This window comes from Oenanthe melanoleuca, chromosome 4 (assembly GCF_029582105.1).
Source record: "Oenanthe melanoleuca isolate GR-GAL-2019-014 chromosome 4, OMel1.0, whole genome shotgun sequence".
Classification (NCBI taxonomy): Eukaryota; Metazoa; Chordata; class Aves; order Passeriformes; family Muscicapidae; genus Oenanthe; species Oenanthe melanoleuca.
The window spans coordinates 51,648,046-51,673,867 of NC_079337.1; the positions used below are offsets into that span (position 1 = coordinate 51,648,046).

Genomic DNA, 25,822 nt, shown 5'->3' on the forward strand with positions numbered 1-25,822 from the left:
TAAAACTGAATATACAGAAAGAGATCAGATATTGTCAGACATTATCATGCACTGATTGCAATCCACCAGCAGGTTAAACCCGCAGATATCTCACCCACAGTAAGAGCTCAGAACACTTCTGAAAAATTAGGAGGGCTCACTGAGCACGTTGAATTCCAATTAAGACAAGCTGCAAGACTTTTACAAGAATGGAAATACAAACTACAGAAACAGGGATGATGCTCTAGCAGAATACTTACATTAATGTTGTCAGCTAATGAGCAGAGAAGAGGGCATAAGCTGGAACATTCTCCTCTCCTATTTGTGTGGACTCCATTAATATATACAGGGTTTTAAAATAACTAGAATACAGATGTGAAATACACAGAGAGCACTCCTGAAAGTCTTTTTGATGTTGTCATACCACTTATATTTTGCCTTCTCAATACTTCTGTATCTTTTCCATTCCCCCATCATATTACTTTATGAAAGTCCCTGTTTAAGATGAAGGTGAAACTGCTTTTTATAATATACTCTTTCCTGGATTTCCATTCACTCCTCCTCATGTCCCCACCCTCAAAAATATGAATTGGTTAGAGTATCTTGAACAACAGAGGAAAATTTAATGTAGCTTTGAAAATCAACACTTTTCTTTGCAAGAAAAAATGCTTAGCTCTAGAAGATCTATCCCTTAATCTGGTGAATTACTAATATCTAGAATTCAAAATAGTACTTTTAATTAACAGAAGCTTAACATTCATTCAACCCCTTGCAAGAAGCCAGTCACTATTACCTTTATTTTACCAAACAACTGAATTGTCTAATTAAAAGTCACAAAACAAGTAAGTGACAAGGAGAACTAGATTTCAGCTTCTGAAGCTTATTATTGTATAACATAATATATTATGTTATCTATTTATATTTATTAGAGCAAAGATCTAAAGGCACTATCTTTGCTGATACTCACCTTTGAAGGGCCAGAAGACAAAAGAAATCTTTCACTTCAAAGTGACAATAGACAAAACAGAATTTTTCACCTGAAAAATTCATTGTTCTAAGGTATTAGTGGGAATTTTATAAATATTATAAATATTATAAACTTAGCCATCTATTTATTTTTACATATACATATATATATATATATATATTACACATACACACACTAGCTGATGTTGAGCTTGAAGCAGACAATGTCAATTTTCTTTCAAGGAAGTTTCTTTGAGGGGTTTGGGGTTTTGGGGTTTTTCCCCCTGTCACACTAGTGTGTGCCATGCTAGGCAGTAGCTGTTTCATCTAGACAGAACCTGATTGAGCTGCTCAGGGTTGACTCTTCTCAGGTACAGCCCTCAAATCACACAAAGCACAGCCAGGAGCAGCCTAGGCAGATCAAATGCTAAGCTGGGGTGCACTGGGAAACTGCAGCAGGGACTGCTTCATCTGTCTCCTGAAACAGAAAGAACAAAGTCCTACCAGTTCATTAAAAGCAGCTTTGAAAGTCCTGTAGTGTTCTCAGGTATTTCCAGAGCCACTTAAGATGAAGAGGGCTGCAAAAAGTTGTGTAAGGTTTATGAAGTAAACTTCTTCCCAGTTTAGAGCAAGATATTACTGTTAAGTGTTACCACTAAAAAAAATGGAGAATTAAACACCACACTACCTCATTTTCATTAAAGACAGGTAAATTACTTGCATTAGTGCAGAATATAAATAATAATAAATTATGTTCTTCCACAGTGAGACTGCACCTTGTATTTTCATACACAATAGACATTTTCTGTGTGTTTCTACAATCCAGTTCTACAGTGTTGTGGAAAGAAAGCACAACTAAAGATTCAGTGATTAAGGTTTTGTTGCACTTCTAGCAGGACTTAGCATGAAGCTGACCATACCATGCTAACAGAGATGGGGGGCAGAAATGCAATAGAAATATTAGTAATTACCTAACTGGAAAGCATTATTTGAAAGAAACTCCCAAGCTAACTTGCATGAGCTATAATTTCAAGCTGACAAGTTGATGGAGCACTATTTAAGTGTTTCCAGTTTATAGGATAATATTTTAAACCAACTTAAAATCCACAGGTGTTGATAAATCTTTCTGGTGTTCGTATCAGTAAACTATAAAATTCCAGGAGCAAGGAGGCTTCCAACTATAGATCCACAATCCAACAGTATTTTCCTGAAAAGTAGTACCAATGTGATCTTTGAATTCTGCCATTTCTATTATTCTTTGTCCCCTGAATTCTCCATAGCTTCAATCACATCCTACAGTACAGTACTGATCAAAGCAGGTGTCCCTTACTGCTGCAATCCCCTCTTTTCTATATGTAGGACACACAGATTTCCCCAAGTCTTTAGTAGGAAAACTCTGAATGTGCTATGTCATGAGCACAGCACTAAAACAGCCACTCACCACTGAAAGATCCTGAAGAAAAAAGAGGAAACAGCCAATGTTTCAGCAAAGCTCAGGCTGCACCTAAAGTGTGGGAACTATTTGTTTAATTTCCAAGCCTTTCTGTTAAAATGAATGTTTGACTTCTCCCAGACAGGGAATACAGTAAAGAGTAAAAGGCTTTTTTCAGAAAAAGCTAAAAAATGGAGCTGCCTGCCTAGTTTATGTAATTCTTTGCAGAGAAGTCATCCTCTAATGTGAATACTAATTTCCCTTGTGAAAAGGAGCAGCAATAATAACCAACAAGTTGAATGTTAGCATATTTGCGACCTAACTGTCAAATCAAAATGTGTGAATTACAGTGCTGCTTTCTCCACTGATGTTCGAAATCTAACATATGCCAGTTTACACTGTGCATGGAGATGGAGAGCATCTTTTAAAGACATGGAAAACATATGCCCCTTTCGCCCTCTGGAACAAAAGAAGAAAATTAATGTTTGGTTGTAATGCCAAAAAAAAAAAAAAAAAAAGTCAGTCATAGCTCTTCAATAAAGGTTTGTCTGAGGTCCCCTGGAAAATAGGACACTTTAGAATTTTTAACTACAGTAGATACAAATCAAAAACAGTTACAGCAAATTATTGCCAAGGAAGACTGAATTATTTCCATACAAATCTCAGACTAGTCTGGTTCCACAGGAATGCTCAAAGATCTGGCAGAAGCCAAAGAAGTTGATCACCCAAACCACCTTTACCTATAGATGTGTATGGCAAGTAATCAGCACGGGGCAATCTTCACAGTTTTGGCAAAGGGCATGTTTTAAGACAATCTAGAGAAAGGAGTATTCTCTCTCCTTTATGTTTCACTCCAATATGTTATTGGGGATCTTACACTTGATTTCAATAGCTCTAGATGAAATGGGGAGCACAAGCAGCAGAACTGTATTCTCTGCTACACACCCAGGAACAAGGCATGGGGAAGTCTAGTCTTTAGCTGAAAATGCCAGCTGGAGTTTCTACTTTCATGGAGCTCCCGTTCACAATACTCCTGCAGGATCTTTATTTTTAAAACATAAAATCTCCAAATAATTCTCAAATTATTACCATACAATGTTACTAATGATGCAGTAGGAGTCTGGTCAGAAATGTGGAGGAGCCCCATTTGTGTTTTTCTTTAGCTTGCTTTAATGGTGAAGAGTAAATTGCATCTCTTAATAAGATGATTCAAAAAGAATGAAGTTTCACTTTTACAAGAGAAATTATTACCACAGCAGCTAATGATTACCTTGGCCTCACTGTAAATGTCTTTATCACTGTATTTGTACACATCCAATCCCAATTCTGATGTGCAAATTCAAGTTGATTAGAGGCTCAACACCAAATTCTACATGAGGCTGCCAACTCTGTTTCTTCACATCTAAACCACATATAGAGCATACTACAGGGTAAAGTAGTTGATATTAACAGAACTAATAATCTAATCACTTGTATGCTTTTTAATGCACATTCCATCTGTAATGAAAATAAAGACTGAAAAATCTAACAAGGTGCCTTCACAGTTCCTATCCAGTCCACAACTTATTACTCCTTTTAGTTTCTTAATTCCTGGCTGCTATGCCATGAACACTGTCACAAAGGGTTTGCACAACTCTAAGAACTAATATGTTTACTTTTATTCACACTACTTTGGGATACTGAAAGAATAAAATATTACTAATTTTTCTTTTCAAGAAAATAACCAGATTCAAGACTGCAGTAACCGGAGGTTCTTGAAGGCTTTCCCTTAATTTATATTGGCATGATTTAGGCATAAATTAGAGAATTTTATCCACTACCTCCAGAGCCTTAATTGACATATTTGTCTCTGGCTAATACTAGCAATGGTACTGAGTAGCTACACCAGCTCTCTCAGACACACAATTCATCTCTGGCCATGCAGAGTAGCTCTGGCCCGATCTGCCTGGACTGCAGTATTCCAGGCTCAACAAAGCAGAATTCCAATAGAAAACCCTGAAAAAAAAATTTAAAGCCTTAGATTTGCCTGTAGGATGGGGAGATACTTTGCCAAGAGCAAAGCACCAGGGGTGTCCCACACCTGCTTTAGGCACTGGAGGCTGCACAAGTCCATTGAGGAGCACAGACTGAGTTGCAGAAACTCCTCATTGTAGTACACAAGACTCAGATTCACTACAAAACAGCCTCATGTTGAAGGTTGAGCAGATGACCGAAAGAAATCAAGATCACCAATACACAATTAATCGCTATATTTAGCTAGTCTACACTAGAAAACTTGTTTTTTAGGGAGGTATTATTTTCTAATGTTTGAAATAGATTTTTTTTTAACTTTTACATGTCAATTTTGGAATTTTTAATGTTCACAAATCAGAAGTCATACATCAAAACAGAAAGGGCTTAAAGCACACCTGTGGCCAAGCAATGTCTAGATGCATGAATGCAAGAACTCTTCAAAGTGACAGAAACTTGGCTAGAAAAAGTTCAAGTTCAGAAGCCCTTTGCTTGTTAGATACTAGAGATACATTGACTTTGCCAACTTTATCAAAACTCAGTGAGTGCTTGTTATGTCTCCAGTGCTTCCTCTGAAATCAAAATCTCTGACGATGTAAATTTACATTAATCCAGGCTGTTATATGCTCCAACTAGGCAACAGCAATCTGAAAAAAGAAAACACTTTAAACACAATAGGGTTGGGGTTTGGGGGAATTTGGAAGGTTGGGGCTGTTGGTTGGTTGGTTTGTTTGTTTGTTGGGCGTTTTTGTTGTTGTAGATATTTAGGGTAGTTATCTCACAGTGTTCCTGGTAGATGACATTCTATCTCCAGAGGCATATCACATGTTATTTCTGATGTTTTGTCTTTCGCAAAGTGTTTTATCTAAAATTGCTACAAAAAATTTATATGCACTACAGATTGAGCAGAAAGCCATTTATAATCCTCCTTAGGATCTTATATCTACACCTTAAAAAGGGGTGGATTTCTTAAGAGCAGGAGGAAGGGAGGAGAAAAAATATCCAAATATCAACTACATACTCTGTGTTTGAGCTTCCCTCCTACATGTACCTTTAATCAGTATTGCAGACTCCTGCATTCCAGAGTACAAACAATTCATGATATACTCCTTCTTCTCCTGTGCCCCTGTTCCCCATCTCTTTCTTCACCCATACAATTATTCATGTGCCTTCACACACAGGTTGTAATTGTGAAAATTTCTGGAATATTTCTCTATTGCTAAGCATCTTCTGCATAAAACTGATGAGAAAAACTGATAGATCAGCAGTAAAGAGAACAGGAAATCTGGCATGTGGTTCAGAAATTACTTCCAGAATATGATCAGTCATAGGCTGAAAGATAAGACCTCTTAGAACACAGACAAAACCTGGCCTTTGGAACTTAACTATTTAACTGCCTGTTTGAAACACAGAAGTAGAAGAGGAAGGATTGAAACAGACAAGCACTGCAGCATTAAGCAGACAGAAAATTCAGCTAAATTTCTCTTTGAATACAAATTCATTAAATAAATAAATATTTTCCACTGTATTGACATATTTGTGGATACTAAGCACCTCCTTTCAAGGCACTCAAAGTAACAGGAAGTATATGGTAGACCTTCCTGAAACTCTTCCAGAACCAACATAAGCAGGAACACTCTATACCTAGGAACAGCTAAATGCCCAAAAGACCTTACAGGAGATTACCTGTCCCATTTCAACCCTATTTCACATCCTCCATCTCACTTAGGGCAAGCAGGATACTATAGAATTTCACAAGTGATTCCATTGCCCAGTGAAATTGGAAAAGCTATCTGTTTAAAAGCCTAGTTTTGGCAGGGTAAGGCAACAGACTTGGATTTAATAGTAGTAGAATGCAGTTCATCAGAAAAATAATCAAACCCTGACTTCACTGATTGCATACCAGCTTGCTGAAGCTGTTAATTAACCAAAGCTCAGTAATGTCCTTTGGGATTAGAATCCTTTCTGTTCCACTTGCTTGGGTGCCAAGTTTTGCAGTAAAATAAGCCATTTCTTATGAGCTATGCTATAACAGCTCAATCAACATTTGCAGAAGAAATTAACAGCAGGTTCCCAATAATTTAGCTCTCTGAAGATGCTGACTTAAGCTTTGCCAGCCTATGATTTCCCCATTGACAAACAGTTAACACTGTTTAATCAAGAGCACTAAGGACAAATTGAAGTGAAACCAGTGACCAACTCAAACATACACTAAATTACTGCTTCTGAAGTGGGCTGTATTAGACAACTACAGTTGAACATAATTTATCTACAGATTCAATCATCAATATTCATTTTTATCTGTAAAAAACTAATTTCAATTCTCTAAACATAACTCAGATTGATCCTGTGGTTCACCTGGTGTCACTCACCAATTTACCCCCATCACAATCGTGTCACCTCCACATAAGTGGGATTTTGGCTTACAAGAGAAGCTGCTTTGAAAAAGCTTTTCTTGAGCTTCTTCCTTCTCCAAGCTACAAGGAAGGAATATTTAATACCAAGGAATATTAAACAAGGATTTCTTTTTTTTTCTGGTAGAGAGCCACACAGGCTCTCAAACCAATCCTCATGCTCAAAATCACAAGGCTACATATTATTCCAGCAGTTACTTGGAAAGGCTTTTCAGCTTGTTCAGAAGGGAAAAGAAAAAAAAAGAGTGGAAAAAACCCAAACAAAACCAAAACAAGCAAACAAAAAAAAAAAAAAAACAAACCAACAGCACAAGCCCAAAATCCCAAAACGTTTAAGAACTTAAACTCAGAAAAGCTCTTTCAAGCAAAAGCAGTAAGACTCAGGATTTACAAGCCTGACTGTAACACCCTAGTTGCCAAACAAAATGGTCTCCACCTTTCCCTTCACAGTAATATTGCTGTCAAGCTTTAACAACAGCATGAAAAAGAGATACTAGCCAGAACCCTAAGGAGAACCAAGAAAACTTATCTCAAGATTAAAAAAAAAAAAAAAAAAAAAAAAAAAAAATCAAAATTTATGTACTCAGGGAACAGGCTAAGATTATTAAAAATTACATAACATTTTCACTAACACAGTTTTACTTTTCAAAATGAAAGTCAGATTTATTCAACATTAAGTGCAACAACACATCAGAAATCAATAAAATCAATTTTCACTTATAAAGTAAAGCAAAGTAACATGAATAAACACAGGAAAATACTGTCTGAGACTCTCCAAGCAGGACATTTCTCATAAGACTCACAGAAAAGGGGAAAAAAAAAAAGGATTTTTATATGCAAACAGACTAAATTTCCCAAAATTCAGGTTTTTTTCCAGTTGTAAAGCAATATATAGCTAATGGGAGGTAAACTAGAAAAGGGAATGAAATGCATCATGCTGTACAACACCAAAGAAATACTCCAAATGCATTTGTGTACAGCATTAACAACATGCAATAGGTGAGGTAAAAAGCAAGTACAGTGTATATATTAGAGACAGAAACTAGTCAGTCTGAGGGCTTTTTTTCTTATTTTAGTTCAACTAATGAAAACAAACAGAAGCCAAGAGCAAACAGAAGAGCAGAATCTGCATGGAGAACATCTCTTCCCAGAACAGTAAAGCATCTTAAGATTCAAATTTTGCACACATTTACTTGTCTTGGTCCTCTTCTTGCTGTGTCATTAAAACATATCCAGATCCAATGGGCTTTATGCAAGTATCTACATTTTAATAAAGCAGTAATTAAACAAAACAATGCAAGTCATTCAAATTCTGCAAATCTTTTAAGTCAGGCATTAATATGCTGAACACTCACTACAACTCAATGTTATTTGAATTAAAAAATAAAAACAGGGCAAGACATATCCCAAACAGCCTTGCTGAAGTCTAGGGTATTCTAACTCTATTTGTTGCTTGGAGGAGAGCAATGTGAAAACAGACGTGCTACCCAATTCATTTCATTACCAATTATTTCAACAACTTTTAGACAACAGCTGGTCTCTTTGTTCATTCTATTCAGTTCACAGCCTGACAGATTTCTCTTGCCAGTCTTTTCTTCTTTTAACAGCAATTTTTTAAGACAAACTCCCAAGATCTCCTATAGATTTTGTCAACTATTGAAAAGCAAGCAAGCATAGCACACATGCATGTTATTAGAATTAGAGAGCCAAATACAATTAACTACAAAGTTCCAAGCAGTAAGTACATCTACATTCCCCTGGGGAGACTCCATCTTACTGGGAGATGGATTTGAAAGCTGATAAAAAACACAGGTTATCTAGTTCATTTCAGAAGTTCTCTGCCTTCCACCTGAAGACTTGCCAGAATCCATTCTACCACCCAACAAGCTAGTACAAATATTCAAGGTTGTCATTAATTTCTGCAAGAATGGAGTGATGGCTGACAACTGAAGATTGAGTTTAGTAGTTTTGGACATACTGACCTTAATTTTAAATGAATTCAAGTCTGAAAATAACTGTGCAGCATTAACTCAAAATACAAATAATCAATCAAAGGATAATTAAAGGATAACTTTACCACTCACACAAATCACACCAGCCAATGCTCTACCTCATTCACCTGAAGTACAACAGTGGTTTTACAATATCCAACTGTGACAAAGTCTTTAAAAGGCAACTATTTACCATTTCTCCATTAGTAGTTCCCAGCTGAAGAAAACCTGTAGTACTCTAAACAACTACCAGTACCTGTTTATTTCTTTAACAGGAGAGGGATCACAAACAACTGAGTTGAATTAAAATAAAAGGAATGTAAAGAACAAAGTTTTGATTCAGATGTCTTTAGCACATATTAAACTAAAACTGACATTAAGACATGCCACTAAAAGTTATCTGAAAGTGCTCTGAGGTCTGGCAATCATCTCAGTAAGTACTGTAACTACTAAATTTAATGCTGGGTGAAAAATAGAATAGAAATTAGAAATAAGAACATAATGCCCTGAAGAGTACACCTAAAGAAGAAAGTGGCATTTTTTGTTGGATAAAAAGTTACTAATCTGAAAGCCTTGAGACTGAATGTACCTCTCATCTCCAGCAATCTAAATTGCAAGTGTTCCTTAGGAGACTACCACTGAACATCTTTCATCCTCTCCAACGAGCAAGAGGCATTTTGTTTTACCTTGCTCAAATGTGTTATCCTTAACATCTAAGCAGAAATCAACCTTCTCACTTTCATTTCAGTGAAGCATTAAATACACAGAACACACAAAATTTGGTGAACTTGAGATTTAAACTTGTAAAGAAAAACAAAAGTTAACACAAATCTACTTTATTTCTGAATGCCTGAAGTGTATTGATAAGTACTGCCATCTGCTTAAGCAATGTCAGATGCAAGAGCATCCAGAAATAATAGCTTAAAGTTTGATATTGTTACCATTTATATGAACTGGTGCATTCTGTTTATGTAACAGAGGGCTAAGTGGAGAGTCAGAAAAACACCATCTGTACTGGGCTGGAAGCAAAAACTGTCTGTTAAACACCTGTATGACACATTTGATCTGCTACTGAAGCCTCAAAGAGTGGTCACCTAAACATCTACACACTGTCAGGCAGCCACACTCTGCAGGCAATTTTTGGTTATTAGTTATCCCAACATCTGTGTCACTAGCAGAAAATGTTAGCAGCACTTAGACTCAACCAGGCTTCACCATGAACCACTGAAGATGCAACATCCAGGATTAAAATGCCTTTGCAATTTGGAGCAGTGATTCAAACATGAGATATTAACACACCCCTACAGTAACTGGAACAGATTAGAAAAATGTGTTCATTCTATATAACATATTGCAGAAGGAAATAAGCAAATAGACAAAAGGTCCAAGAATTAGTAATTCTCTATTTGGCTTTTAAAAAAAATTTATTTACATTCTCCACTGCTCGTAAATATGTTTTTAATTAAATGGAAAAGAAAATATTTCATTGTATACTTATGAAAGTAAGGTATCAATCCCTCTCCAGCAATGTATCATGGAAATGGAATTAAACTATCCTGAAACTCTAAAAGTTGGTGATACAAGAAATACTAATCAGCTCATTTTGCTCCTGTGCATGCCATGTTCCCATATTTTAGGAAGCAAAGGGGCAAAATCTTGAAGGCTTTAATTTCTAATTAGCTGTATCTTTTCAGGCTTTCAATCAGTTGTAAATTACTGCCTAACTCCAGCTGGCATCCATAAATATCGTAAGAAAACTGAAATCAAGTATTCTTGGCTTCATCATCTTCTAGGCTTCCAAAGAAGGAACTATATTCTTACTATAATATTACTACTTGGCCTATGATTGAGAATTTCTCCTCTTTCAGCAAACTGCCCTTCAGGAAGTAGAGGGTAATCTGCTACCTAGGTACCAGGAACTGTCAATGAACAATTTTAAGTTCCATCACTGAGCTGTGGGGATGAGGGATGGAGGGGAACCACCAAAATGAAAAACAAAAAAATGCAAACACAAACAACTGTTTTAATCTCTAAGTCCACTATTAGATGGTAAAAACCATTCCCCATGGCAACCAAAACTTTCCCAAAAGTTTTATGCTAATGAAGTGTCATATAGCTTTTGTAAGAATTGTGGAAAGGTTTGGGTTTGTTTAGTTTTGGAAGAACTGGGATTTTTTTTACTTCCTTATAGAGAACCATACATTTGATACTTCCTCATTTTACAAGTGACTTGAACAGCAACCTTAAACAGGGAAAAGTCTTTTAGGCAATTTCCACAAAGGAGCTGCTGTCCTGACAAAGTACTTTAACAAAATATTTAAATAGCAAAGAGCCTCATCTTCTGAAACACCAGAGAATTAAAAACAGAACATGGATTTTAGCTATAAAAGTGAAAAAACACCCAAAATAAACAAACAAAACAAAAAGCCCACAAACCAATCTCTAATGACACTAGCTGTCTCCTGTGGCTGATATGTCCTGTGAGTCCTAGTGGCTGGAATGCTGGCTGCTCTCACTGACTGCCAGCCAGTTCAAGTTACACTCTCAGCAAATGGAGGCGGAACAGAGAACCTTTTGAGGCACATTGTCTCACTTCTTAGATGTGGACATATGCCAGATACTTCAAGCTAAGACTGGATTTGATGACTGCCAGTGAAGATCTACCTTAGAGCCAGTGCTCTCAACACCCCTCAGTAAAATGAATCGAACCACTTGAAGGCAGGAATTTCTACAGTAGGAGCAATGGAAGCCACTTACATCATGGACAAATTTAAATGGCAAGAAATGCAAGTGGCTATTAAAATAATAAAAAGTAAACTCTATTAACTTAAGATCAGTTTGTGCTCCAACATATAATACTCACCACTTCTGATTGTATTAATTTTAGCTTTTCATTCTCTAACACTTATTAAGAAGCAGCTATAAAGTTACAGGACAGCTGGTGATACACTGAGTGTTGAGAGTAGTCTGTGCTCCAAAGGTTTGCCACTTTGAAGCCAAAATATATCACTACAATAATCTCATTTGATTTGTTTGTACAACATAATGAGGTATTTTTTCCAGAAAACAGTTAAATTGTTTTTTTTAGAAAGACACTTAACACTTTAACTCTCAGCCAATGAAGAGTTCAATACCTCCTCTATTTCACTTTTAGTTATACTTACTAGAGAAAACTGAATTTGTCTGTTTTGACTTCTTGGTATTTGAGTTTGCCCAATTTTGATATCAGAATTAAGAAGTACTGCCCTTCCACTATTCAGTACCAGCTTTTTCCCATGTGTAAATGTTTACTCTCCAGTACCAAAAGGCCACTTTATTTATTTTGGTAATGATAGAGACAGAGTTGCTCAAACCTCACACCAAGATCTACTATCCAGCCCCAGATCTTATTTTCAACTCAATTATTGCTATAGCCTTCTCAAGTGCATGAAGATTTTTCTGGTAGTAGTCTTCTCCATGTTGTTTGGGAGGCACAATAAGTTCCCTACTTGCATAAAAGCAATTGTTCCCTTTGTAGATGTTCAAGTACTTCATCAGGCTTTAAACCACAGCTCTTGAAGGCTCAGCACTGAGGTGGTTCTTCAGCATTAGTCTTTTTCCATCGCTGATTTTGTGGTCAGCCACACAGAGAGTGTACAATCATTGCTCAAAGAGACCATTGTTACCTTGTGATCACTTTTTTTTTTTTTTTTTTTTTTTTTTTTTTTGGAGCTACAGCTGTTCAATCTGATTATTCAGAGACTAATGGAACAATATTATGTTCTCATTATTTTCTATTCCACCAATTTTTTTCTTCTCCAAACTTTATCAAACAGCTGATTTGTCCCATGCTTTTCTGCATAGATGGCCTACACTCAGTCTCCGTTAGACAACAGAGACAAATCAGTCCCTGTTAGTCTGTTATTTCTGTTCCCTTAAGGAATTAACCAATGTACCAGGACATTTAAAGTATTTGCACATGCAAGATCTCCACCCCATTATATAACCCTTCTCTTTCAACATGCCACTAACCACAGTAAATCTGTGAAAATCACCACCACTTCTTGAGGAAAGAACTAACATATTGGGTATGTACAGTGGAACCTAAACAGAAAATGATAGAAAAGACACACATCACTTGATTTCAATTAGCTACAGATTTTGAAGGCTCCTTACTAGAAAAAATGTAGGCAGTCTGTGAAATATTTTTTTCATACAGTACATCACATACGTATTGGCAAGAAGCGAGCCCCTAATCACAAGTCCCTGGCAGTGGCACCTGCTACTGAGGCAACAAGAACACCCCTATGGAAGATCTGAGACTGTTTAGTCATCACTGGGTAAATTGCTTCTGTTGACTAGGGCAGGAGATATTTCTTTGGAATGTACCTCAGAAGAAACTCCTGCTCAGTATTAATATTTTCAAACTGAATAAAAGGCACTGTTGCTTAAGCCGTACATTTCTTGTCTCCAACTGTTTAAAAAAAATAAAAAGATGTTTTTGAACAACTAGCTACTGCTACCCTAAGAAGGTTTCCTTGTTACCTCACAGTAATTTCATCTCTCCCTAAAAAAGCTTCACAAAAATTGCTTTTATCTGAAGTATGTCATCTCACCTTTATATCTATCTTTATATCTAAAATTATGAGTTAGTATAACAGTATGCATTATAAAATTATACCATTTACTTCAGACATCTCTGAACAGCTAAATCTTCAAACTATACAAAAATAAAGTGTATGAAATCTTACAAAAGGAGGACATTAAGACAATAATAGCTAATTCAAAAAATATAATAACTTATACACAGCAGTAAGCATAAGCAATGTAGCCTATAACAGCTTCCAATTAACAGGACCTCTGAAACATGTCTGAAACAAGCATCAGCTAAAATTGGAACATTCCCAAGCACAACAACGTTTCCAATTTATTATCTTTACCACAGTACAAACTTTTACAGCCCAAATGTCCATTGTCTGTCAATCTGTAAACAAGATCTACTATTCCCCCTCCTCATTTTGAAGGAGTGAATTTTTTCAGTCTTCAGTCAAGTTTCACAACCATCTTGCATAAGGAATCAAGAGCCTGTTCTCTTGGTAATTTACTTTTTTTTCTTTTTCTTTTTTTTTTTTTGTTTTTTTTTTGTTTGTCATACAGCCTGCAGTGAATTAAAATCACAGTGAAAGTCCTGGGAAAAAAATGATCTTTACAGCAGGACTTGAACCATTCTAATAATAAATGCATCTAACAAAGCTTCCCATAATAAAAGCATGACATTTCCATTTCCAGAAATCAAGTCAATTAGAAATGCTAAATTCTACTTAAAAACCCCAAATGATCTAAAAGTGAAAAGATTCATCTTCTCAGTCAAATATAAGTCTTTCAGTTTCACTTGCAGAGACTGTTCCAGTCTGTAAAACAGTAGTGCAATTCATTTAGTTCTACTTCTTTTATTTTTTTTAAAGTCCAGTAGATAAATGTCCTATTTCTATGGAAAGATAGGAAGATGCTCCAGTAAACAAGAAACTTTGGCAAGCCCAAGAAGGCTTACTAGTCCATTAAAGCTTAGGAGTCCGAAGTGGCTTAAAAATGGTTCATGGATAAACTTAAAAAAGCCCAACAAATCAAATTTAAAAAAAAAAAAAAAAAAAAAAAAAGGCTGAAAAAGACAAACTAAAAAAATAAAGAAATAAATAGGCAGAAATTAATGTAAACTGTCTGAACTTTTTAATGATTTCTCATTGACAGCTGGCACAACCGTTGACAGTACAGTCATTAAATATAGGTGACCTACAGAGTATTCCATTAGGGCATCCAGTCGGGAATGCTCAAATGGAATTACATTCCTAAAGATTTAAAAAATAGAGTCCTTATAATATTACTATAGGTTTTCTTCTGCCCACCTCACTTGCACTTCTTCTTAAAGAGGTTTTTAATTTTTGATGGCTTTTTATTTTTTTCACCATTCTGGTAGAGGTCCTGTGGGATGCTGCTTATCCGCGGGACAGAAGCAGCTTCATGGCTGGGTTTACTATCACTGCCGGTTGAAGAGCACGAGGTGTGACGAGGCTTTGGGACTGGGATCCCAGTTGAAAGCTGGTTCATGCTGCAAGACTTCTCCAGGATTCCATTATAAACTTTGCTTGCAGGACTAAAGATCATGCTCTTAGTTTCTGCCATGCCTACACAGTCAGGAGAACCCCTAGAAACATCTGCAGTTAGGGAAGAGGAGTCTCCTGTAGATGATTCCTCAAGTGAGAATTCTTCTGGAGATACTTTCTGAGGAGAAATTGTCTGGTACATCTCAAGACTTGCTGGAGGAGACTGCTTTCTTCCAATGGATGAATTTAAGGAGTCACATTCCGAACCTGTTTCCTGTACTTCCCTGAGTCAGAGCAGAGAGAAGGGAAAATATAATGAAATGACAATTTCCTCAATACAATTACAAAGGAAATTAATTTAGAATCAATAGCATTAGTCTAAAAGCACCACCCACACTTTTCCTTAGTAGTTAATTAAACAACAAAAAAAAAAAATAAAGTTAAACATTTTAAGTTACAACTTGCATTACATCATTTAATTATCTAAACTTAAGGGAATTAGTTTGTGCAATCTTGCTTTTGTGGGCAGCAGCATCTGCCCAGAATCAGTCATTTGTATCTCACTTCAAAGAACAAAATCTTTCTGGCACGTGAAGTCAGAAAAGTTATGAAATGAAAGAAGGAGATTTAAGCCTATCATATACAAAAAGTTTCTTCAGGACAAGTGTCCCTACCTTTCAACAAGCTCATTTGCTCCTTCCAAAAGGAATTTAACCTTTTCCTATGAGGCCATGTAACAAGAGTAGGTACACGCTCAACATGCTGTAAGAATTGTGTTACCATCCATCTCCTCTTCGCCCAGTAGCTGACATTGCTTTTGATCCTAGTTTCAGATGTAAAAGCCAGTAACATATTGTAATGGAGAATCAGGGTTAGTTCAGTGCACCCTGGATTGTAACATTACTTAACTGTATATGACATGCTAGTTATTTACATACACATACCAGACAAGAACTCTCTGCTCCATGTAGACTATATTAATTTATATTACCCTACAGATTACTTTAACTTTTGGCTTGGTTTAACCTCTAATTCTAAGCTGTTAGTCTCAATAATCCTATCAAGTTGCAAGTGCTGTTTGCTAATCTCCGTACCATTGTTTATCAGCAGAGAAGTAAATGGCTTCCTCCTCCTCTTCAGTTCGATAGAGAGCTGGGCAGCTCGACACAGAGAGGATGTCAGGGTCAGGGGAGTGCAAAGCGTGCTGAGACTGTGGAGATGATGGCACAACACTGCGTCTTGATCTACACAAGCTACTGCTTCTTGCCAGTGTGCTGGGAGCTTTTACAATGGACCCTGAGGCAGAGAAAAAGCAAACCAAAACCCTCCGAGTGACATTGATGTTAACAGTATCTACTGAAAACTAAGTAGCAGATATCTGCTTCAGTGACTTTTAAACAACTTTGACATTGCTTGACAGCTTCAGAGGAAGAAAGACTGGCACAACTCATACATTCTAGTTGGATGAAGCAGCTAATCAAGATGCAACTGCAGAGATTTTGTGCTTGCCAAATACTACCCTGACCAAGTACACCAAAGCTCTGGCTCACTATGCTCTCTTGAGAACCAAAAGAAAGATTCTACTGAACCTCCCAACCCTTCATAAACTAAAAATAGCGGTGCTGGAATTAGTATGTTACACAATGTCCTGTATTTTCATTGTGTGGTGATTTGGAGGTTAGAAGAAAAGTTTTGCAATGTAGGTATGACTAACGAAACAATTGATATATACTACACTAGTTGAAAAGTAGTTTAGATAGGAAAGACCAATTTCATTTATGTAACATGACAGAAAATACATAATTCGACTTCATTTTAAGCTTAAGAACTTCCTCTTAGATAACATTGTGTCTTGCCAGGCTAACTATGAATTTCTGGAAGCAAATGTACTAAGAATGGGTGGAGGCAGCCACACAAGACATCATCAGCAAAAGTACCCAACAGGAAGTGATTAACTCAAATGTTCCTAATCCAATTCCTCCTTCAAAAGATTATTAGGCAGCAATACTTGTAGAGAAATCTAAAGACCTCTTTTCAGGCTAGCTATTATAAGTCTCAGGTTGTTTCATACCCCTCCTCAAATTGTCCCATGGAATGCATCACTGCTTATGTAAGATACACTGGCCCCTTACTGGTGATCAAAATTCTTTAAGAAACTCAATACTAAAAATCTCTTCCATTATTTTTGTAGACAAGGATGTCTAGCCTGACAAAATAGATTTTATTTTCTGCAATGCCAGTTTATCATCATGCAAGTTACAGTTTCCCTTCCTGGAATCTCGGAGAGATTCAGAAAGTTGGACAAGTTGTCCACTCTCTTTAAGTACAGGAAATCACAACTTTCACAGCACCTTTGCTGACATTTAATTTCCAGTCCCTAGCAGAAAAGAAAGGTTTGTGAGTCTCAACATCAGAGTTGTCAAGTAACTCAAACTTCTAATATTACTTTTGAGGAATTCCCTACTGACCTTAAAAGCATGTTAGGAGATCAAAAATCATCTTGTGTCATTACAAAAAATAATAAAATAAAAAAAAAATCCTCAAAGAGCAATTGTGAACTGAGATGAGAGAATAAGAATCTCTTTAGGAAATTTGTGCTACAGGTCCAGGTAAATCAGATGCCATCCTATTTGCTCGTATTAAAAAACAGAACAAAACAAAACCAAAACAACAACAACCAAAAAAAAAAAAAAAAAAGTAAGAAAGAAAAATCAGTGAATTTTGAGAGAAGTAACAAGCATTTTGATTCTTTGTAGGTGTATTTACACAGGAATATAAAGATATGACAATTTAACATGTAAAATTTTCCAGTGTAAATGGAACTCACTAAATCAAAGAACCTGCTGAATCCTAATCAGTCAATGGAAAAGTAGAAGTTTCACTATCATCTTCCTGCTGCAGGGACTTTTCTCCACTGTCAGACACTATTTCTTAATCTAATTTTGTTCTTCAGCTTGATATTGATCAAACAGCTCTGTTACTTGACACCATTTTAGCCTATCAATGCAATTGCTCTGGCACAAAGAAGCCTGTCCAACAGTCTTCAAATTTTGTCAATCTTAAGAGCCCAAAGGATGCTGGGGCAAGGCAATGGCCCAGACCACTTTAGATCCAGCAATTAAAAACAGTCCCTTAAGTGACCTCCTGCACAATGCATTTTGCCTGATGCCTCATGACCAAGACAAGTTATTTTGCTTCTGTCCTACCTCATGTGTATTTATTATTTTTGTCTGGAGGATGGGAATAATTCAGCAGTTACTGAACTAACCTACAATAACTTCAATCAGTTCAAACAATCCTTAACACTAGTTTCATCAACATCGTTTAGCATATTTTCCTCTCCTTCCCCACTCCTGTTTCCATGTTTTATTTACTGAATAGAAATTTTAAAAGCTAGTAAACTAAGGACAAGCTACTTCCTTCATGTGGTAACTTTGACAACACCAGGTTCTTGTGCCTTACCAAAATTCAGAAAGAAAAAAAAGGGAAAAAAGTTTTTGTAGTGTTACTAAGATTCAGATTACTTTTATCACTGAGAAAGAAATACTTGCAAATGAACTGATCTTTAGCAGAAGAAAAATAAAGCATAATTGCAAAAGCATAGAGTAAAGCTTCAGCTAAGTATGCTCTTACAGTACAGTCCTTTTCTAATTGTAGTTCCTTCAAGTGCACTCTCTTCTCTGGCTTCACTTCTAAGCAAGAGCTAAATGAGAAGACTGACTAAAAAAACCCACAAGTCTGAAGCCTTTTATACATATCCAAGTGTTGTCATTGCAGACCATCTGGAAAATCATGACAATAAATGGAGCCCTGCATTTTGAAATCAGACCACAGGCTGCTCTATATAGAATTGGAAGCTTAACTCTAGACATCCATATTTTAATGGGTCTCCAATCAATTTGTGCTAGGGTTTAAATCAAAGTATTTGCATTGAAGACAACTAGAGAAACAAAGACAACTAGAGAAAAGTGATCAGAACTTGAAGTAAGAAGTGTTGCAAGAGAATTAATGAACTTTTCAATGTGGCCTGCAGAAAAAAAGGTTAGTACATTAAGAAGAAAAACAAGTGCCCAAGGCACACTAAGTGAAGCCAGCAAAGTGGCGACCTTATGTTATTTTAAATACAGTTTGAATTTTTTCTGAGAATCCCAGCCCTGGAAGAAAAATGTACCCACATGACAGTTTTCCTTCCTACTCATTCCTCAGCTTAAAACAGCTTGTTTGAATAGCTGCATGGGAGCTCATCTTTTTGATTTGCCTCTAGAGTCCAGTTAATCACAGCCTCCACGAAACAGGCTCTTGTTCTGGCACAATGACTCATAACACAAGGGTGGTCTGAATCCCCAGTGTATATCTTCTGATCATAGTTTAACCAAAGCTGGATTTCTCTCCCTCCAGAAGTTAGCCTCTCTGACAGACACTCAAACAACCCACTGCATCCAAACACAAACATGGTGCCTAAAAGCTTCCCTTGAACAACAACAGGATTTTGTTCCAACCACTAAAGAATAAGCACAAGGCTATGCAGCAGGGGACCTCCCAAGGGATGTGATCTTCCTCATAGCCCAAGGAACCCTGGACTAAATTTGTCCCTTCTATCTAAAAGACTAAATGAGCTAACAGAAACTCAGCATTGTCCATTACAAACTTTTGTCTAAGTAGAAATCCAAGGCTGACAAGCACTTTCTAAACCTTAGCTGAAATTGCCCCACTCTCCCACTGAAACAAAATAAAGCCTTTTCTTCATGCTATCTTTATTGCAAAACCCAATTTTCCATTTATTTAAGTCCCACTAGATCTAGTATCTATCAATGCTACAAAGAATTTTGGTCCTTTTGACTTTGATCTATTCCTGTTTGATTTCAGTACTCTTCTCCCGCCTGACTTGAAAATCCCATGTCCCCACAGTTTTTCCCCTTTCTTTTTACTGAGCTCATCACTTACCATGAAACTGTGAAACTATTGGAGGAGTGTCTTCATCTAAGTCATCAACTCCCCCTGCAATTGGGTAGGGAGGAATGGAGACTCGAGGCATAACTACCCAGCTGTGATCAGAGTAGAGAGAGGAGGTCAGGCTTGGTAGCCCAGAATTGTGAGCGATTTGAAACCCGCAAATCTTCTCAATCTGCTGCCATCGATAGAGACGCTCTCGCAAACACGTCGTCAGCTCAGAGAGTGCTTTCCTGAAGAAAGGCACATATTCAAATTATATACACTGTTCTTATTGACAGAGCAAAGCAATGCATTCATTCCAGCATACCAGAAGATCCATTACAGCTGTTGAAATATTCACATTTTAGTACTTTCTATATTGCTTTTCTAAAGTGCAAAACCACTAAGACACTCAATTCTATAACTCCCAAAAATGCCATTTTTCCAGGAGCAAATAATCACAAAAGAATATGCATCCTGTGCTGGTAACCCTCTTACTTTGCTTCAAGAATTTTATGGTCCACTTCATCCAGGGAGGAGCTGTGTGCAACATGTAATGTTCCAAATACAGTGCTTCTCTTCTTTTTTATCTTTTCTGCCTAAAAAGCAAAGTAAAGTGAACTGCATAAAACTAGAAGCATACTTAACAGATGACAAAATATTAGCAATATTGACAGGCATCACACAACAATTCAGTGAAGAAAAAAGCACAGATGCTTATCTGCTTTGTGTTTACTGTTTCATATCTCTAGCAACAGAACAGAAAAATCATTAAGTAGCTGAAGAATAATTTATTACCTCATCTTTAGCAATCGCTAATTGCATTTCTGCATGCTGTCTTTTGATATTGTAATATTGTACTTCAACTTCATGTGTTAACTGAAGCCACTTCTGCAAAGCTTCAGGAACAGACCAATTACTTCTCAACTCAAACTCCTTCTCAGCCTTTTTTAAAGCCATACGAACCTAGCAATCAAGAAGAAATGAAAGTGTCACCAAAAGTATCATTAGAACTAACAGGTGAATTATAAGCACCTTTGTACCCCACAGCAACATACCAAAGCTTGATGGAGTTTTAGTGTGTGCCAATTGTTGTCAGGTATGCAGATCTGGCAACTCTGAAATCTGGCATATGACCTTCCATAATTTTTCCAATTATATATATAGCTCCTAATTCGAAGTTTAAATATTTTTGTAAGATGATAATTGTTTTAGAACAATAAATACAAATTTATTGCTGTTCAGATGAAAGCTACTCTCTTGCTTTTAATAACAAGATAAAAAAAGCTTTTGTATATGTTTTTGTTCAGTGAATCCCAAAATATTATGATAAGCTAATATACAAAGTTTACAGCTTCTAATAGTTTCAGGATTATTTTACTAGATAATGGCATGATTGACAATCATTAAGCACTCTCAAAATTTTCCATTTAAGTTATCATTTGGAGAATGCTGCTTTAAGCACTGCTGACGATCTAATAAAACTAGGACTAATTTAATGTCCACACTAAATTTATAAACAGCTGGCAGGTACCTGTACTAACTCTTCCTCTGCATATTTGAGCCTGCTGAGCTCACATTCAGCTCCCTCTCTCAATTCCCTTAGGCGATGAGCTTCACGTTTTGCATCATTGATCTCGTCCATCATTTTGCGCTCCAGATTTTGCTTTTCAACAGCAACGTTTCTATTCTCTTCTTGTGCTTTCTCAAGCCTTCACAATTGAACAAAAAATATGAAAAAATACACAGTATATTTGTTAAAAGTGGCAGTCCTCAGGATAACAAAATGCATCCAGCAACAGGGCAAGAGGCAATGGGCACAAACCAAAGCACATGAGGTTCCGTCTGAACATCAGCAAAGACTTTCACCATGAGAGTGACTGAACACTGGCACAGGTTGCCCAGAGAGGTGGTAGAGTCTCCATCCTTGGACATATTCAGAAGCCCCTGCACATGGTCCTAGGCAACCTGTTCTAGATGATCCTGCTTGAGCAGGAGGGGCCGGACAAGATGAACTCCAGAAGTCTCTTCCAACCTCAACCACTCTGTGATAATAAAGACTCTACAAGCTTCATGAATCAGCAGCAATTACATCACACAACGTGATATCCATGCCAGGCAAAATACCCAAACTCTTAAGTGAACATCATTAAAAGTGCAGCATCAAAATACAAGTCTCTATAAACTGTGTTACAGGTGCACCACAGACTATCAACTCACACACTGCTATATATGCAACAGAAACTAATCAGTTCAGGTCTGTTTCAATCTTAAAAGCTTAAAAAAGGAAAAAATGTTCTCATTTCCATGTATGTAACTTTTTATAATAAACTGTATATGAAAATGACAATATATATTTGTAAATCTGTAGGAAAAAAGACTGAGCCTCTATTCTCTACCTTCATCCACAAGTTTGTATTGCCTGCTAAAATATCCAGGAGCAAGCTCTATCCAAGAAATCAGTACCACTGAAATCACAGTTTCCATGCAAAGGGAAGATCAACAAAATCCAAAGGCAGTTAATGAAGAAAGCTTAACACTGTAAAGGATCTGCATTTGTGTTTTACTTCAAAACAAAAGGACAACTTTTTTTTTTCTTTTAAGTTATATACCTTTCCTGCAAGTCAAGAAGACTCTGCTCTGCTGTTTGGAGACTTTCTAAGTCCTTCATCATTTTTGTGATATGTTCTCTTGAAGTTCTGTTCTGTGTATATGCAAACCAGCAGCCTCCAAAACCAATAACTATAGAAACCGTTAATATAAAATCCTTCATCCAGTTGTGAGGGGGACCTGTGCAGAGAACAACACCATCATTAACTAGTTCATTGATACAGACAACAGATTAAGGCCTCCCCCCTGCCTCCCCAGACTAAAAGGTGACAGAACCTGATGCTAAACAAAATTCTAGCTCATTTACCCCAAACCACCTTCAACAACTACCTTTCAAATGTAGTCCACAGCATTTTCCATACAACATAAGCAGCTCTGCTCTAATACAATTTACTTAATCTATACTAAAACATTCATTAGACAGAGAAAAGCTTACTAAACCCCTTTACAGTACATACTCCGTATCTTTATTTAGAGTTGAAAAAGAGTTCCACAATTGCACTTTATCAGACCAGTAGGAATAGAACTAGATTTGAACAAGTTCTACCCAGTCTGCACCCTCTTGAATACCCCATGCTGAGTTAAAAATGCACTTGGAAAACATAAAGTACACTTTAAAATGGTAACAGCAGCACTTTTAAAAAGTTGGATTGTCAAATTATCATATTCAAGATTCACATGAAAGCCTAATACAAAGTGCTTTTTTTTCCCCTCTAAAAATCCCCAGCTCAGATCTGGCCTGACCAGTTCAGGAACACCTGACATGCACAGCACCAGAGCAGAGCTGTGTACAAGCAAGCATGCAGAGCACTGGTGATGTGGTATGGACATGGATGCATATGGTAAAATGGGTCAGATATGGAACTCCTGCATTAAATTTAACTGCACTTAAACTCAAGTATGCACAAAAGATGCAGGTGTTGGATTTGCATCACCATCTCCTTTTTTCTTCTTGGGGAAGGTCATCCCCTCTCATTTCAGCATCCCAGCTGCACTGTCCAAGCTAATTGAGAAGTGAATGCAACCTTAGTTATAAACGTAATTTAAACAGTCAAAAATATTTAGAGAACACTTCTTATGACACAAAAGCCAACATCCATCTGTCAAGTGAGGTTATACTAAAATTTCTACATGATCTTACAGACAGAAGTGAACTTTGTTCTGCTCACAGCACCTAAATAACCTTTTTAAATTCCCTGCAGAGTTCCACAAACACATGCCAAGCAATCCATCAGCACATCCACAAAATAGACAAGCTGTCCTATCTACAGTATCAAGTGTCATGGAAAATATGCTCTGTTGAATTCTTACAATCAAGAGACAAGGGAAAAAACTCCAAAAAGTTACTAACGGGTGAGAGGTCCAAATAAAACAACATCCAAGGCTTTAAGCTGAAGCTTCTGTCTGTGACTCCGGTCAATTATTTTCAAGTGAGAGATCATGAAAGCATGTTCATTTACTGCTATCCTGTTAATGACAAGACAAAATGTTACCTATTCCATAAACTATATAACTATATTCAAAATAAGTCTATGCAAAAAAAAAAAAAAAAACAAAAAAAAAAAAAAAAAAAAAAAAACAAAAAAAAAAAACAAAAAAAAAAAAAAATCAGTAGCATTTCCCATAGTTAAGAGTGAGAAATACAATACAACAGTAATGCTATATAAATGCTTATCAGCATGTGGCAAAAGAAGAAAATTAAATCATTTAACTATTCTTTTCTTTCTGGAAAAAGATCATTAAATAAATCCATTTAGCATAGTGAAAGGTATATTTACAGACTTGTGACAGCAACTCCTAAATATACTCAGTGTTTTGTAGTTCTCAGGTGAGGTATTTATTCTCCAGATGAGGTATTTTACAGTTATGTTGTTGCATATACCCATACAATAGATCAGAAGATGTTTGCTACCACATAGAATTATGTGACCTTTGATAAGAGCTTCCACAGAAAGAAATAAAACTTTCATGAAAGTTGTATTTTGAAGTATTCTGACAGAAAAAAAAAAATGCAGCCACCTCTTCAAAACTGCAAGGACACATCTCTTTCCTTGCATTTGACTGTATCTTGTTAGACTTTAGGTTCACATAGTTCACATACAGACTAATGCAACAACCCATGGGGAATTATTTGAAACTAATCCAGAAGATATATTCACCTGGGCAGTGTTGTTCCATTGACATTGCTATCTCTAAAATTCTTTTCATACTGGGGCAATTCGACAAAGTCTGAGAGCCACTGAAGAGTGTCCTCTTGAGTCCAGTTATGAACTGAAAGAAAATCAAATACTTTAGGTTTTTAATAAAAATCAACAGCTTAGAAGACAAGCAATACAGGTTACAATAACAGAGAGTTTAGCCAAATATAATTCCAGAAAAATTAGCATTACCAAGGTGTTTCTGGCATCTTGCCTTTTTCATTACATGCTCCCCATGAAAGCTTAGGCAAACAATAAATAAACAAGCCTGGAACCAACAGCAGTATTTCTTTATTAAAACTTTCACAGAACAACTTAGTTTTCTGCTTTAGTTTAAACCAGGACAGCACCTTGTGACTTTCATCTACTTAAACCAATTCCAACCTCAGCCCCTTTGTCCTTGCTACCCTTGCAGACCTAAGCACACATCAGCTGGTGCTGCAAGCATTTGAGGCAATGTACCAAGATCTTTCCCAGGACAATGTCTTAAGAACTTGGTTTGACAACAATTTTCTTAGGGGCTTATGCCTACTAACCACAAAATGGGAGCTGACAAGAGAAGGAGACTGAAAGAAAACACCAAAAGACATAAGAAATTTAACAAGCAAACTATTAAATCTCTCTCAAACATTCCCAGGAAAAGTAGAATTACATGCAAAAATACTCTAAAAAAAAAATTACTTTAAATATGTAGAGAATAATTAACAATTTTCCTTAATAAAAGCAACACTCTACATAAACACTCATAGCTACAAATGTGCTAAGAACATACTACACTACCCACAGATATTATAAGAAGAAGAAAAAAAAAATTCTGTCCCTTATAGACCAACTGCTACAGTTTACAGCTTCACACTGACAAAATTGAAGGGAAATTGTCTGCTCCATTTATAAGTCTGCAAAAATCTGTCTGCATATGAAAGAATCAGGGACAGCCTCCTTCTAGACAGACATGTATTCACATGAAAAACTGGGGGGGTTTTTAACATTTCTCTACCTAGATCTACTTGCATGTGACAGTGCTGGGCAGAGATTATCACTAGGACACATTCTCAGTGGTGATTTTTGAAAATAATCCTTTAGAAAGTGCTGCTGAAAGCTTGACAGGTAAAGCTGCAGGCAATGGAAATTTTTATGAGTTCAAATTCATATTTCAGTTCACACTATAACTGAAATAGGGACCTCTAGGTCTCTTGTCTACACTAGCACA

General features: G+C 36.6%; 1 protein-coding gene across 2 annotated transcripts in view; it reads right to left on the minus strand.

The window, feature by feature from the left end:
- Positions 1–9,124: 9,124 nt before the first annotated feature.
- STIM2 (stromal interaction molecule 2) overlaps positions 9,125–25,822 on the minus strand; it is a 69,159-nt gene continuing 52,461 nt past the window's right edge. The window contains exons 4-13 of one of the 2 annotated variants that reach the window (XM_056489800.1): positions 24,574–24,685; positions 23,766–23,881; positions 22,417–22,594; positions 21,339–21,516; positions 20,603–20,770; positions 20,303–20,403; positions 19,817–20,055; positions 15,967–16,168; positions 15,547–15,695; positions 9,125–15,156 (exon numbers count right to left, since the gene is read on the minus strand). In XM_056489800.1, coding sequence (XP_056345775.1) covers positions 15,119–15,156; positions 15,547–15,695; positions 15,967–16,168; positions 19,817–20,055; positions 20,303–20,403; positions 20,603–20,770; positions 21,339–21,516; positions 22,417–22,594; positions 23,766–23,881; positions 24,574–24,685 — 1,481 coding nt within the window. In that variant the 3' untranslated portion in view covers positions 9,125–15,118. The remainder of the gene's footprint in view (positions 15,157–15,546; positions 15,696–15,966; positions 16,169–19,816; positions 20,056–20,302; positions 20,404–20,602; positions 20,771–21,338; positions 21,517–22,416; positions 22,595–23,765; positions 23,882–24,573; positions 24,686–25,822) is intronic. The other variant, XM_056489799.1, reaches the window with a different exon arrangement.